This window comes from Oncorhynchus mykiss, chromosome 32, assembly GCF_013265735.2.
Source record: "Oncorhynchus mykiss isolate Arlee chromosome 32, USDA_OmykA_1.1, whole genome shotgun sequence".
Classification (NCBI taxonomy): Eukaryota; Metazoa; Chordata; class Actinopteri; order Salmoniformes; family Salmonidae; genus Oncorhynchus; species Oncorhynchus mykiss.
In genome coordinates this window covers 3511756-3528890 of record NC_050572.1, presented here as the reverse complement: position 1 = coordinate 3528890, position 17135 = coordinate 3511756, and the positions used below count along the sequence as shown (strand labels likewise).

Sequence of the window (17135 nt, the reverse complement as noted above, 5' to 3'; positions counted from 1 at the left end):
TCTGTCCTCTCCTAGACCACGTTACAGCGGCCGCTGCTAACTTAAGGGCTAGGAGGTATCACTTCTGTAGCAAATAAGAGTTCAAAGTCCATACCATTCGCAACCAAAGCTCACGCTGCGGTTGGCTTCGTTCTGGAGTTGTTATCTGAATCCTTCTGACATCGGACCTCACGTCCTTGGAACAGAAGGTTACATTTTTTGTCAAGGGCTTATATAGTGGAGCGAGAAGGGTGTGTTTCATAGTTTATAGCCCATGTCTCTTCACAGGGGCGGGCCACTGATTGAGCAGAGCCCTAACCTTATGAAAACCCAAATCTCTCATTTGGAAGCTAAAATTACGTTTAATCTTTTCACCAATAATTTTATATTTAAACATTTGAATTACACAACAATTCCATGTGAATTTGATAACTAGAATGTGTAGACAATCCCAGGTACAGTTCATGTCGTCCTGTCATCAGTCACAATGTCTCAGATGACAACCGAACTGACATCGTATTCATTAAGTACCAACGCATATTTTCAACTGGTTCTATTACCGAAATATGGTTCCTTTCCCTCCACTTGTTTTGATGTTCCCAGACTCTCTCTGTTAAACAAAGGCCATTCAAGAGTCCCTCTGTAGAGTCAAGAGAGAGAGGGAAGGGAGAAAGGTATTTATGTGGGTTTCATAAACGTCATGACACTACATAACAATATGTTATACACCATGTTCAATGTTCGAGAAAAAATGTGTCTGCATGTGTACAGTATGTGTTCAAGAGTGTGTGTGTGTGTGTGTGTGCTCCTGCTTGTAAACACACACACACATCAGCTCTTCTTAATGCGCTACTAATTTGACCCCTTCCCCTCTTCCTCCCTCTGTCCTCTAGTTGTTAACTGCACAGAGCCAGGTCATGTGGAGGACAGCGTCAGACAGGTGACGTCTGAAGGACCTGGTCGTTACAGCTTCCAGACCGCCGTGTCCTACCACTGTAACCCTGGTTACTACCTACTGGGAACCAGCACTCTGTCCTGCCAGGGAGACGGCACCTGGGATAGAACACTGCCCAAGTGTCTGTGTGAGTACCGGACACACACACCATGTGATTTTAACACACACACACACACACACACCATGTGATTTTAACACACACACACACCATGGGATATTAAAACCTCTACTGACTCCCCATCCCGCATGCGGGAGCGTAATCATCGCCTGACACTAATTAGCATAACGCAACGGACATAAATCTTCCTAGAAACTATTCCTATTCATGAAAATCACAAGTGAAATATACTGAGACACAGCTTAGCGTTTTGTTAATCACCCTGTCATCTCAGATTTTCAAAATATGCTTTACAGCCAAAGCTAGACAAGCATTTGTGTAAGTTTATCGATAGCCTAGCATAGCATTATGTCCAGCTAGCAGCAGGTAACTTGGTCACGGAAATCAGAAAAGCAATCAAATTAAATCGTTTACTTTTGATGAGCTTCGGATGTTTTCACTCACGAGACTCCCAGGTAGATAGCCAAAGTTTTGTGGGTGAAATAGCTCCGTTTGTTCTTCACATTTGGCTGAGAAATCGCCCGTAAATTGCAGTCACGAAAACGGCAAAAAATATTCCAAATTAGCTCCATAATATCTACAGAAACATGGCAAACGTTGTTTATAATCAATCCTCAAGGTGTTTTTCTAATATCTATTCTATAATATATCCGTTGGGACAATTAGTTTTTCAGTAGGACCGATTGAAGTAATGGCTACCTCTGTATTTTACGCTAGAGTAGGAGCCATCAGGTGACCAGTTACGCAATGTAGCCGCCTACGGCTATTCTTCAACAGACATAGGTAAAACTACGTGTGGAGGTAAACCCAGGCCCTGCATGTCCCCAGGCACCCACATTTGTTGACTTCTGTGATCGAAAAAGCCTTGGTTTCATGCATGTCAACATCAGAAGCCTCCTCCCTAAGTTTGTTTTACTCACTGCTTTAGCACACTCTGCTAACCCTGATGTCCTAGCCGTGTCTGAATCTTGGCTCAGGAAGGCCACCAAAAATTCTGAGATTTCCATACCCAACTATAACATTTTCCGTCAAGATAGAACTGCCAAAGGGGGAGGAGTTGCAGTTTACTGCAGAGATAGCCTGCAAAGTAATGTCATACTTTCCAGGTCCATACCCAAACAGTTCGAACTACTAATTTTGAAAATTACTCTCTCCAGAAATAAGTCTCTCACTGTTGCCACCTGCTACCGACCCCCCTCAGCTCCCAGCTGTGCCCTGGACACCATTTGTGAATTGATCACCCCCCATCTAGCTTCAGAGTTTGTTCTGTTAAGTGACCTAAACTGGGATATGCTTAACACCCCGGCAGTCCTACAATCTAAGCTAGATGCCCTCAATCTCACACAAATCATCAAGGAACCCACCAGGTACAACCGTAAATCTGTAAACAAGGGCACCCTCATAGACGTCATCCTGACCAACTGGCCCTCCAAATACACCTCCGCTGTCTTCAACCAGGATCTCAGCGATCACTGCCTCATTGCCTGTATCCGCTACGGAGCCGCAGTCAAACGACCACCCCTCATCACTGTCAAAAGCTCCCTAAAACACTTCTGTGAGCAGGCCTTTCTAATCGACCTGGCCCGGGTATCCTGGAAGGACATTGACCTCATCCCGTCAGTTGAGGATGCCTGGTCATTCTTTAAAAGTAACTTCCTCACCATTGTAGCTCCAACTCCAAAAAGTTCTGGGACACTGTAAAGTCCATGGAGAACAAGAGCACCTCCTCCCAGCTGCCCACTGCCCACCTGGCTACTCCAACCTCAGCCAACAGCTCCGCCCCCCCCCCCCCCCCCCCCCCCCCGCGCAGCTACTCGCCCAAGCCTCTCCGGGTTCTCCTTTACCCAAATCCAGATAGCCGATTCCCTGATCCACCTTTACGCAGACGACACCATTCTATATACTTCTGGCCCGTCCTTGGACACTGTGCTATCTAACCTCCAAACGAGCTTCAATGCCATACAACACTCCTTCCGTGGCCTCCAACTGCTCTTAAACGCTAGTAAAACCAAATGCATGCTTTTCAACCGTTCGCTGCCTGCACCCGCACGCCTGACCAGCATCACCACCCTGGATGGTTCCGACCTTGAATATGTGGACATCTATAAGTACCTAGGTGTCTGGCTAGACTGCAAACTCTCCTTCCAGACTCATATCACACATCTCCAATCGAAAATCAAATCAAGAATCGGCTTTCTATTCCGCAACAAAGCCTCCTTCACTCACGCCGCCAAACTTACCCTAGTAAAACTGACTATCCTACTGATCCTCGACTTCGGCGATGTCATCTACAAAATTGCTTCCAACACTCTACTCAGCAAACTGGATGCAGTTTATCACAGTGCCATCCGTTTTGTCACTAAAGCACCTTATACCACACACCACTGCAACTTGTATGCTCTAGTCGGCTGGCCCTCGCTACATATTCGTCGCCAGACCCACTGGCTCCAGGTCATCTACAAGTCCATGCTAGGTAAAGCTCCGCCTTATCTCAGTTCACTGGTCACGATGGCAACACCCATCCGTAGCACGCGCTCCAGCAGGTGTATCTCACTCATCATCCCTAAAGCCAACACCTCATTCGGCCGCCTTTCGTTCCAGTTCTCTGCTGCCTGTGACTGGAACGAATTGCAAAAATCGCTGAAGTTGGAGACTTTTATCTCCCTCACCAACTTCAAACATCAGCTATCTGAGCAGCTCTGCTAACCCTGATGTCCTAGCCGTGTCTGAATCTTGGCTCAGGAAGGCCACCAAAAATTCTGAGATTTCCATACCCAACTATAACATTTTCCGTCAAGATAGAACTGCCAAAGTTCGCTGCAGCTGTACATAGTCTATCGGTAAATATCCCACCCATTTTTACCTACCTCATCCCCATACTGTTTTTATTTATTTACTTTTCTGCTCTTTTGCACACCAATATCTCTACCTGTACATGACCATCTGATCATTTATCACTCCAGTGTTATTAACCTGCAAAATTGTAATTATTCGCCTACCTCCTCATGCCTTTTGCACACAATGTATATAGACCCCCTTTTTTTTCTACTGTGTTATTGACTTGTTAATTGTTTACTCCATGTGTAACTCTGTGTTGTCTGTTCACACTGCTATGCTTTATCTTGGCCAGGTCACAGTTGCAAATGAGAACTTGTTCTCAACTAGCCTACCTGGTTAAATAAAGGTGAAAAAAAAAAAAAATCCTCAAATGTTATGTAATGTAAAAATCTCACAGCTGGTAGAACTGATGAAATGAATCATTACATTCTACAGGTAATTTTTTATTTATTATTATACTAGCCTACCTGGTTAAATAAAGGTGAAATAAAATAAAATTAAAAAAAAATGTGATTTTAACACACACACACGCACGCACGCACGCACGCACGCACGCAAACACACACACACACACACACACACACACACACACACACACACACACACACACACACACCATGTGACTTTAACACACACACACCATGTGATTTTAACACACACACACCATGGGATATTAACACACACACACACACACACACACACACACACACACACACACACACACACACACACACACACGCACGCACGCACACATACACACACACACACACACACCATGTGACTTTAACACACACACACACCATGTGATTTTAACACACACACACCATGGGATATTAACACACACACACACACAAACACACACACACACACACACACCCACCATGTGACTTTAACACACACACACCATGTGATTTTAACACACACACACACACACACACTAACCCACCATGGGATTCTAGCACCAGTATGTTCCCCAGTGCGCCTGTAAGGGCTGCACACAAACACAGACACTGTTTGATTTTCTTTCCCAGAAGGCCTTACTTAGGGAGAACTGTAGGAAGATGGTTCTGGTAATTACATACAGGCCAACCAGGTATATTTAATAGGTCTGTTCAGGAAGTACAGGCCAACCAGGTATATTTACTGGGCTTGTTCAGGAAGTACAGGTCAACCAGGTATATTTACTAGGCTTGTTCAGGAAGTACAGGCCAACCAGGTATATTTACTAGGCCTGTTCAGGAAGTACAGGCCAACCAGGTATATTTACTAGGCCTGTTCAGGAAGTACAGGCCAACCAGGTATATTTACTGGGCTTGTTCAGGAAGTACAGGCCAACCAGGTATATTTACTAGGCTTGTTCAGGAAGTAAACGTTAGTACTGTAGCTATATCTCCGGTAAAATTGAACATGTAAAATTGGTCAGGTTCTTTCTATGTTCTCTTCTGATTGGTCCATTTCTCTCTCTCCTCTCCTGTGATTGGTTAGTGGTGTTGTGCGACCGTCCCAGCATGCCCCCGTACGCCCAGATCTCCGGTGACCGTCGGACGGTGGGTTCGGTGATTCGGTTCAGCTGCATTGGACAGAGGACGGTGATCGGTAACACAACACGCACGTGTCAGCTGGGTGGACAGTGGAGCGGCTCGTTACCACACTGCTCTGGTATGGAACACACACACACACCACACACCACACCACACACACCACACACCACACACCACACAGTATGGGAGGCTGAAGTGTCTGGATTGGGAGCTGATCTGTGAGTAGTTACAGTAGTTCTGACAGTAATACCTGAATATAGTAGAGGATAGATCAAGTGACGATCACAGTGCTCCTCTTGGGAATCTGAGGTGTCCTCTTCATTTACCTTGACATTACAGCCCTTTTGAAGTCTGGACTTTGATCTTGTGGTAAAACACATGAATAAAAAGCCTATAAAATGTATTGGTGGAGACATGGGCTCAGTGCAGGGTTAGTGACACAGCTCTCTGTGGTCCTCAGAGCTGTCTATCTGAGGAGATGTGTGGTCCTCAGAGCTGTTTATCTGAGGAGATGTGTGGGCCTCAGAGCTGTCTATATGAGGAGATGTGTGGGCCTCAGAGCTGTCTATATGAGATGTGTGGTCCTCAGAGCTGTCTATTGGAGATGTGTGGGCCTCAGAGCTGTCTATATGAGATGTGTGGGTCTCAGAGCTGTCTATATGAGGAGATGTGTGTTCCTCAGAGCTGTCTATATGAGGAGATGTGTGGTCCTCAGAGCTGTCTATATGAGATGTGTGGGCCTCAGAGCTGTCTATATGAGATGTGTGGGTCTCAGAGCTGTCTATATGAGATGTGTGGGTCTCAGAGCTGTCTATATGAGGAGATGTGTGTTCCTCAGAGCTGTCTATATGAGGAGATGTGTGGTCCTCAGAGCTGTCTATATGAGATGTGTGGGTCTCAGAGCTGTCTATATGAGATGTGTGGGTCTCAGAGCTGTCTATGTGAGGAGATGTGTGGTCCTCAGAGCTGTCTATATGAGATGTGTGGGTCTCAGAGCTGTCTATATGAGATGTGTGGGTCTCAGAGCTGTCTATATGAGGAGATGTGTGGGTCTCAGAGCTGTCTATTGGAGATGTGTGGTCCTCAGAGCTGTCTATATGAGATGTGTGGTCCTCAGAGCTGTCTATTGGAGATGTGTGGGTCTCGGAGCTGTCTATTGGAGATGTGTGGTCCTCAGAGCTGTCTATATGAGATGTGTGTTCCTCAGAGCTGTCTATATGAGGAGATGTGTGGGCCTCAGAGCTGTCTATTGGAGATGTGTGGGCCTCACAGCTGTCTATATGAGATGTGTGGTCCTCATAGCTGTCTATATGAGGAGATGTGTGGGCCTCAGAGCTGTCTATATGAGATGTGTGGGTCTCAGAGCTGTCTATATGAGATGTGTGGGCCTCAGAGCTGTCTATATGAGGAGATGTGTGGGCCTCAGAGCTGTCTATATGAGATATGTGGGCCTCAGAGCTGTCTATATGAGATATGTGGGCCTCAGAGCTGTCTATATGAGGAGATGTGTGGGCCTCAGAGCTGTCTATATGAGATATGTGGGTCTCAGAGCTGTCTATATGAGATGTGTGGGCCTCAGAGCTGTCTATATGAGATGTGTGGGCCTCAGAGCTGTCTATATGAGGAGATGTGTGGGTCTCAGAGCTGTCTATATGAGGAGATGTGTGGGTCTCAGAGCTGTCTTTTGGAGATGTGTGGGCCTCAGAGCTGTCTATATGAGATATGTGGGTCTCAGAGCTGTCTATATGAGATGTGTGGGTCTCAGAGCTGTCTATATGAGATGTGTGGGCCTCAGAGCTGTCTATATGAGGAGATGTGTGGGTCTCAGAGCTGTCTATCTGAGGAGATGTGTGGGCCTCAGAGCTGTCTATATGAGATGTGTGGGCCTCAGAGCTGTCTATATGAGGAGATGTGTGGGCCTCAGAGCTGTCTATATGAGATGTGTGGGTCTCAGAGCTGTCTATATGAGGAGATGTGTGGGCCTCAGAGCTGTCTATATGAGGAGATGTGTGGGCCTCAGAGCTGTCTATATGAGATGTGTGGGTCTCAGAGCTGTCTTTTGGAGATGTGTGGGTCTCAGAGCTGTCTATTGGAGATGTGTGGTCCTCATAGCTGTCTATATGAGATGTGTGGTCCTCAGAGCTGTCTATTGGAGATGTGTGGGTCTCAGAGCTGTCTATATGAGATGTGTGGGCCTCAGAGCTGTCTATATGAGATGTGTGGGTCTCAGAGCTGTCTATATGAGATGTGTGGGCCTCAGAGCTGTCTATATGAGATGTGTGGGTCTCAGAGCTGTCTATATGAGATGTGTGGGCCTCAGAGCTGTCTATATGAGGAGATGTGTGTTCCTCAGAGCTGTCTATATGAGGAGATGTGTGGGTCTCAGAGCTGTCTATATGAGGAGATGTGTGGGCCTCAGAGCTGTCTATTGGAGATGTGTGGGCCTCAGAGCTGTCTATATGAGATGTGTGGGCCTCAGAGCTGTCTATATGAGATGTGTGGGCCTCAGAGCTGTCTATATGAGGAGATGTGTGTTCCTCAGAGCTGTCTATATGAGGAGATGTGTGTTCCTCAGAGCTGTCTATATGAGATGTGTGGGCCTCAGAGCTGTCTATATGAGATGTGTGGGTCTCAGAGTTGTCTATATGAGATGTGTGGGCCTCAGAGCTGTCTATATGAGGAGATGTGTGGTCCTCAGAGCTGTCTATATGAGGAGATGTGTGGGCCTCAGAGCTGTCTATATGAGGAGATGTGTGGGTCTCAGAGCTGTCTATATGAGGAGATGTGTGGTCCTCAGAGCTGTCTATATGAGGAGATGTGTGGGTCTCAGAGCTGTCTATATGAGGAGATGTGTTGGTCTCAGAGCTGTCTATATGAGGAGATGTGTGGGCCTCAGAGCTGTCTATATGAGATGTGTGGGTCTCAGAGCTGTCTATATGAGGAGATGTGTGGGTCTCAGAGCTGTCTATATGAGGAGATGTGTGGGCCTCAGAGCTGTCTATATGAGATGTGTGGGTCTCAGAGCTGTCTATATGAGGAGATGTGTGGTCCTCAGAGCTGTCTATTGGAGATGTGTGGGTCTCAGAGCTGTCTATATGATATGTGTGGGTCTCAGAGCTGTCTATATGAGGAGATGTGTGGGTCTCAGAGCTGTCTATATGAGGAGATGTGTGGGCGTCAGAGCTGTCTATATGAGATGTGTGGGCCTCAGAGCTGTCTATATGAGATGTGTGGGTCTCAGAGCTGTCTATATGAGATGTGTGGGCCTCAGAGCTGTCTATATGAGATGTGTGGGTCTCAGAGCTGTCTATATGAGATGCATGGGCCTCAGAGCTGTCTATATGAGATGTGTGGGCCTCAGAGCTGTCTATGTGAGGAGATGTGTGGGCCTCAGAGCTGTCTATATGAGATGTGTGGGCCTCAGAGCTGTCTATATGAGATGTGTGGGCCTCAGAGCTGTCTATGTGAGGAGATGTCTCACACACAAACACACAGATACACGTGGATAAAGACACACACACACACACACACACACACACACACACACACACACACACACACACACACACAGACACACACACACACACACACACACACACACACACAGAGACAGGTTAGAAAGCATTGTTATTTTTCATGAAGACATTCTCCCTGTCCCTTTGCCTTCCTCTCTCTCTCTCCAGTGACAGTGAAATCCGGCCTGACAGTTTTATGGCATTCATATATCGTGTAGATTGCTGGCTCTCTCTTCTTGGACCATAAAACATATTTTTATACAGAATCACCCTCTTTCTGGGGTAAACACACACACACAAACACCTCGTTCTGAGGTAAACACACACAACCACAAACACCTCTTTCTGAGGTAAACACACACAACCACAAACACCTCTTTCTGAGGTAAACACACACAACCACAAACACCTCTTTCTGAGGTAAACACACACAACCACAAACACCTCTTTCTGAGGTAAACACACACACACAAACACCTCGTTCTGAGGTAAACACACACAACCACAAACACCTCTTTCTGAGGTAAACACACACAACCACAAACACCTCTTTCTGAGGTAAACACACACACACAAACACCTCGTTCTGAGGTAAACACACACAACCACAAACACCTCTTTCTGAGGTAAACACACACAACCACAAACACCTCTTTCTGAGGTAAACACACACAACCACAAACACGCGTTCTGAGGTAAACACACACACACACACACACACACACACACAAACACCTCGTTCTGAGTTAAACACACACAACCACAACCACCTCTTTCTGAGGTAAACACACACACACACACACACACAAACACCTCTTTCTGAGGTAAACACACACACACACACACAAACACCTCTTTCTGGGGTAAACACACACACACACACACACAAACACCTCTTTCTGAGGTAAAAAACACTAAATTCCTTTTGACTTAGGGACTGGGAAACAGGACAACACTATGAAGTATGTAGAGGACATAAATGCTGTTTAATCTGGTTTAACCAGATTAATTGGGCTAAATAAAGGTCACACAGAGTGTTTCTGGGTAGTCTTAAACAAATCTACTTTGAAACTAAAGTATCCACCTCACACACATGGCTATGGGCTTAAACAAAGAACACACCTGTACCATGTCAGATATAGACCACCTGTACCATGTCAGATATAGACCACCTGTACCATGTCAGATATAGACCACCTGTACCATGTCAGATACAGACCACCTGTACCACGTCAGATATAGACCACCTGTACCATGTCAGATACAGACCACCTGTACCACGTCAGATATAGACCACCTGTACCATGTCAGATATAGACCACCTGTACCATGTCAGATATAGACCACCTGTACCATGTCAGATATAGACCACCTGTACCATGTCAGATACAGACCACCTGTACCACGTCAGATATAGACCACCTGTACCATGTCAGATATAGACCACCACCTGTACCATGTCAGATATAGACCACCTGTACCATGTCAGATACAGACCACCTGTACCACGTCAGATATAGACCACCACCTGTACCATGTCAGATAAAGAACCACCTGTACCATGTCAGATATAGACCACTTGTACCATGTCAGATATAGACCACCACCTGTACAATGTCAGATATAGACCACCTGTACCACGTAGGATATAGACCACCACCTGTACCATGTCTGATATAGACCACCTGTACCATGTCAGATATAGATGACCTGCACCATGTCAGATATAGACCAATTGTACCATGTCAGATATAGACCACCTGTACCATGTCAGATATAGAACTCCACCTGTACCATGTCCGATATAGACCACCTGTACCATGTCAGATATAGACCACCTGTACCATGTCAGATATAGACCATCTGTACCATGTCAGATATAGACCACCTGTACCATGTCAGATATAGACCACCACCTGTACCATGTCAGATATAGACCACCTGTACCATGTCAGATATAGACCACCACCTGTACCATGTCAGATATAGAACACCTGTACCATGTCAGATATAGACCACCTGTACCATGTCAGATATAGACCACCTGTACCATGTCAGATATAGACCACCTGTACCATGTCAGATATAGACCACCTGTACCATGTCAGATATAGACCACCACCTGTACCATGTCAGATATAGACCACCTGTACCATGTCAGATATAGACCACCACCTGTACCATGTCAGATATAGACCACCTGTACCATGTCAGATATAGACCACCTGTACCATGTCAGATATAGACCACCTGCACTGCGTCAGACATAGAACACCTGCACTGCGTCAGATATAGACTACCTGTACCACGTCAGATATAGACCACCTGTACCACGTCAGATATAGACCACCTGTACCATGTCAGATATAGACCACCTGTACCATGTCAGATATAGACCACCTGTACCATGTCAGATATAGACCACCTGCACTGCGTCAGACATAGAACACCTGCACTGCGTCAGATATAGACCACCACCTGTATCACGTCAGATATAGACCACCTGTACCACGTCAGATATAGACCACCTGTACCATGTCAGATATAGACCACCTGTACCATGTCAGATATAGACCACCTGTACCACGTCAGATATAGACCACCTGTACCATGTCAGATATAGACCACCTGTACCATGTCAGATATAGACCACCACCTGTATCACGTCAGATATAGACCACCTGTACCATGTCAGATATAGACCACCACCTGTACCATGTCAGATATAGACCACCTGTACCACGTCAGATATAGACCACCTGTACCATGTCAGATATAGACCACCTGTACCATGTCAGATATAGACCACCTCTACCACGTCAGATATAGACCACCTGTACCATGTCAGATATAGACCACCACCTGTACCATGTCAGATATAGACCACCTGTACCACGTCAGATATAGACCACCTGTACCATGTCAGATATAGACCACCTGTACCATGTCAGATATAGACCACCTGTACCATGTCATATATAGACCACCTGTACCATGTCAGATATAGACCACCACCTGTACCATGTCAGATATAGACCACCTGTACCATGTCAGATATAGACCACCAGGTCGCAATTGTAAATGAGAACTTGTTCTCAACTTGCCTACCTGGTTAAATAAAGGTAAAATAAATAAAAAAATAAAATAAAGATATAGACCACATGTACCATGTCAGATATAGACCACCTGTACCATGTCAGATATGGACCACCTGTACCATGTCAGATATAGACCACCTGTATCATGTCAGATATAGACCACCTGTACCATGTCAGATATGGACCACCTGTACCATGTCAGATATAGACCACCTGTACCATGTCAGATATGGACCACCTATACCATGTCAGATATAAACCACCTGTACCATGTCAGATATAGACCACCTGTACCATGTCAGATATAGACCACCTGTACCATGTCAGATATAGACCACCTGTACCATGTCAGATATAGACCACCTGTACCATGTCAGATATAGACCACCACCTGTACCATGTCTGATATAGACCACCTGTACCATGTCAGATATAGACCACCTGTACCATGTCAGATATAGACCACCTGTACCATGTCAGATATAGACCACCTGTACCATGTCAGATATAGACCATCTATACCATGTCAGATATAGACCACCTTTACCATGTCAGATATAGACCACCTGTAACATGTCAGATATAGACCACCTGTACCATGTCAGATATAGACCACCTGTACCATGTCAGATATAGACGACTTGTACCATGTCAGATATAGACCACCACCTGTACCATGTCAGATATAGACCACCTGTACCATGTCAGATATAGAACTCCACCTGTACCATGTCCGATATAGACCACCTGTACCATGTCAGATATAGACCACCTGTACCATGTCAGATATAGACCATCTGTACCATGTCAGATATAGACCACCTGTGCCATGTCAGATATAGACCACCACCTGTACCATGTCAGATATAGACCACCTGTACCATGTCAGATATAGACCACCACCTGTACCATGTCAGATATAGACCACCTGTACCATGTCAGATATAGACCACCTGTACCATGTCAGATATAGACCACCTGTACCATGTCAGATATAGACCACCACCTGTACCATGTCAGATATAGACCACCTGTACCATGTCAGATATAGACCACCACCTGTACTATGTCAGATATAGACCACCTGTACCATGTCAGATATAGACCACCTGTACCATGTCAGATATAGACCACCACCTGTACCATGTCAGATATAGACCACCACCTGTACCATGTCAGATATAGACTACCTGTACCATGCCAGATATAGACTACCTGTACCATGTCAGATATAGACCCCCTGTACCATGTCAGATATAGACCACCTGTACCATGTCAGATATAGACCACCTGTACCATGTCAGATATAGACCACCTGTACCATGTCAGATATAGACCACCTGTACCATGTCAGATATAGACCACCAGGTCGCAATTGTAAATGAGAACTTGTTCTCAACTTGCCTACCTGGTTAAATAAAGGTAAAATAAATAAAAAAATAAAATAAAGATATAGACCACATGTACCATGTCAGATATAGACCACCACCTGTACCATGTCAGATATAGACCACCACCTGTACCATGTCAGATATAGACCACCTGTACCATGTCAGATATAGACCACCACCTGTACCATGTCAGATATAGACCACCACCTGTACCATGTCAGATATAGACCACCACCTGTACCATGTCAGATATAGACTACCTGTACCATGCCAGATATAGACTACCTGTACCATGTCAGATATAGACCCCCTGTACCATGTCAGATATAGACCACCTGTACCATGTCAGATATAGACCACCTGTACCATGTCAGATATAGACCACCAGGTCGCAATTGTAAATGAGAACTTGTTCTCAACTTGCCTACCTGGTTAAATAAAGGTAAAATAAATAAAAAAATAAAATAAAGACATAGACCACATGTACCATGTCAGATATAGACCACCTGTACCATGTCAGATATAGACCACCACCTGTACCATGTCAGATATAGACCACCACCTGTACCATGTCAGATATAGACTACCTGTACCATGCCAGATATAGACTACCTGTACCATGTCAGATATAGACCCCCTGTACCATGTCAGATATAGACCACCTGTACCATGTCAGATATAGACCACCTGTACCATGTCAGATATAGACCACCAGGTCGCAATTGTAAATGAGAACTTGTTCTCAACTTGCCTACCTGGTTAAATAAAGGTAAAATGAATAAAAAAATAAAATAAAGATATAGACCACATGTACCATGTCAGATATAGACCACCTGTACCATGTCAGATATGGACCACCTGTACCATGTCAGATATAGACCACCTGTACCATGTCAGATATGGACCACCTATACCATGTCAGATATAAACCACCTGTACCATGTCAGATATAGACCACCTGTACCATGTCAGATATAGACCACCTGTACCATGTCAGATATAGACCACCTGTACCATGTCAGATATAGACCACCTGTACCATGTCAGATATAGACCACCACCTGTACCATGTCTGATATAGACCACCTGTACCATGTCAGATATAGACCACCTGTACCATGTCAGATATAGACCACCTGTACCATGTCAGATATAGACCACCTGTACCATGTCAGATATAGACCATCTATACCATGTCAGATATAGACCACCTTTACCATGTCAGATATAGACCACCTGTAACATGTCAGATATAGACCACCTGTACCATGTCAGATATAGACCACCTGTACCATGTCAGATATAGACGACTTGTACCATGTCAGATATAGACCACCACCTGTACCATGTCAGATATAGACCACCTGTACCATGTCAGATATAGAACTCCACCTGTACCATGTCCGATATAGACCACCTGTACCATGTCAGATATAGACCACCTGTACCATGTCAGATATAGACCATCTGTACCATGTCAGATATAGACCACCTGTACCATGTCAGATATAGACCACCACCTGTACCATGTCAGATATAGACCACCTGTACCATGTCAGATATAGACCACCACCTGTACCATGTCAGATATAGACCACCTGTACCATGTCAGATATAGACCACCTGTACCATGTCAGATATAGACCACCTGTACCATGTCAGATATAGACCACCACCTGTACCATGTCAGATATAGACCACCTGTACCATGTCAGATATAGACCACCACCTGTACCATGTCAGATATAGACCACCTGTACCATGTCAGATATAGACCACCTGTACCATGTCAGATATAGACCACCACCTGTACCATGTCAGATATAGACCACCACCTGTACCATGTCAGATATAGACTACCTGTACCATGCCAGATATAGACTACCTGTACCATGTCAGATATAGACCCCCTGTACCATGTCAGATATAGACCACCTGTACCATGTCAGATATAGACCACCTGTACCATGTCAGATATAGACCACCAGGTCGCAATTGTAAATGAGAACTTGTTCTCAACTTGCCTACCTGGTTAAATAAAGGTAAAATAAATAAAAAAATAAAATAAAGATATAGACCACATGTACCATGTCAGATATAGACCACCTGTACCATGTCAGATATGGACCACCTGTACCATGTCCGATATAGACCACCTGTACCATGTCAGATATAGACCACCTGTACCATGTCAGATATAGACCACCACATGTACCATGTCAGATATAGACCATCTGTACCATGTCAGATATAGACCACCTGTACCATGTCAGATATAGACCACCTGTACCATGTCAGATATAGACCACCTGTACCATGTCAGATATAGACCACCTGTACCATGTCAGATATAGACCACCACCTGTACCATGTCTGATATAGACCACCTGTACCATGTCAGATATAGACCACCTGTACCATGTCAGATATAGAACACCACCTGTACCATGTCAGATATAGATGACCTGTACCATGTCAGATATAGACCAATTGTACCATGTCAGATATAGAACTCCACCTGTACCATGTCCGATATAGACCACCTGACCATGTCAGATATAGACCACCTGTACCATGTCAGATATAGACCACCTGTACCATGTCAGATATAGACCACCTGTACCATGTCAGATATAGACCACCACCTGTACCATGTCAGATATAGACCACCTGTACCATGTCAGATATAGACCACCACCTGTACCATGTCAGATATAGACCACCTGTACCATGTCAGATATAGACCACCTGTACCATGTCAGATATAGACCACCTGTACCATGTCAGATATAGACCACCTGTACCATGTCAGATATAGACCACCTGTACCATGTCAGATATAGACCACCACCTGTACCATGTCAGATATAGACCACCTGTACCATGTCAGATATAGACCACCACCTGTACCATGTCAGATATAGACCACCTGTACCATGTCAGATATAGACCACCTGTACCATGTCAGATATAGACCACCTGTACCATGTCAGATATAGACCACCTGTACCATGTCAGATATAGACCACCTGTACCATGTCAGATATAGACCACCTGCACTGCGTCAGATATAGACCACCTGTACCATGTCAGATATAGACCACCTGTACCATGTCAGATATAGACCACCTGTACCATGTCAGATATAGACCACCTGTACCATGTCAGATATAGACCACCTGTACCATGTCAGATATAGACCACCTGTACCATGTCAGATATAGACCACCTGTACCACGTCAGATATAGACCACCTGTACCATGTCAGATATAGACCACCTGTACCATGTCAGATATAGACCACCTGTACCATGTCAGATATAGACCACCTGCACTGCGTCAGACATAGAACACCTGCACTGCGTCAGATATAGACTACCTGTACCACGTCAGATATAGACCACCTATACCACGTCAGATATAGACCACCTGTACGATGTCAGATATAGACCACCTGTACCATGTCAGATATAGACCACCTGTACCACGTCAGATATAGACCACCTGTACCATGTCAGATATAGACCACCTGTACCACGTCAGATATAGACCACCTGTACCATGTCAGATATAGACCACCTGTACCATGTCAGATATAGACCACCTAAACCATGTCAGATATAGACCACCTGTACCATGTCAGATATAGACCACCTGTACCATGTCAGATATAGACCACCTGCACTGCGTCAGACATAGA

General features: G+C 45.1%; 1 protein-coding gene across 1 annotated transcript in view; it reads left to right on the top strand.

Moving 5' to 3' along the window:
- csmd2 (CUB and Sushi multiple domains 2) overlaps positions 1-17135 on the top strand; it is a 384085-nt gene that overhangs the window by 350717 nt on the left and 16233 nt on the right. The window contains exons 47-48 of the mRNA XM_036971824.1: positions 873-1061; positions 5376-5549. Coding sequence (XP_036827719.1) covers positions 873-1061; positions 5376-5549 — 363 coding nt within the window. The remainder of the gene's footprint in view (positions 1-872; positions 1062-5375; positions 5550-17135) is intronic.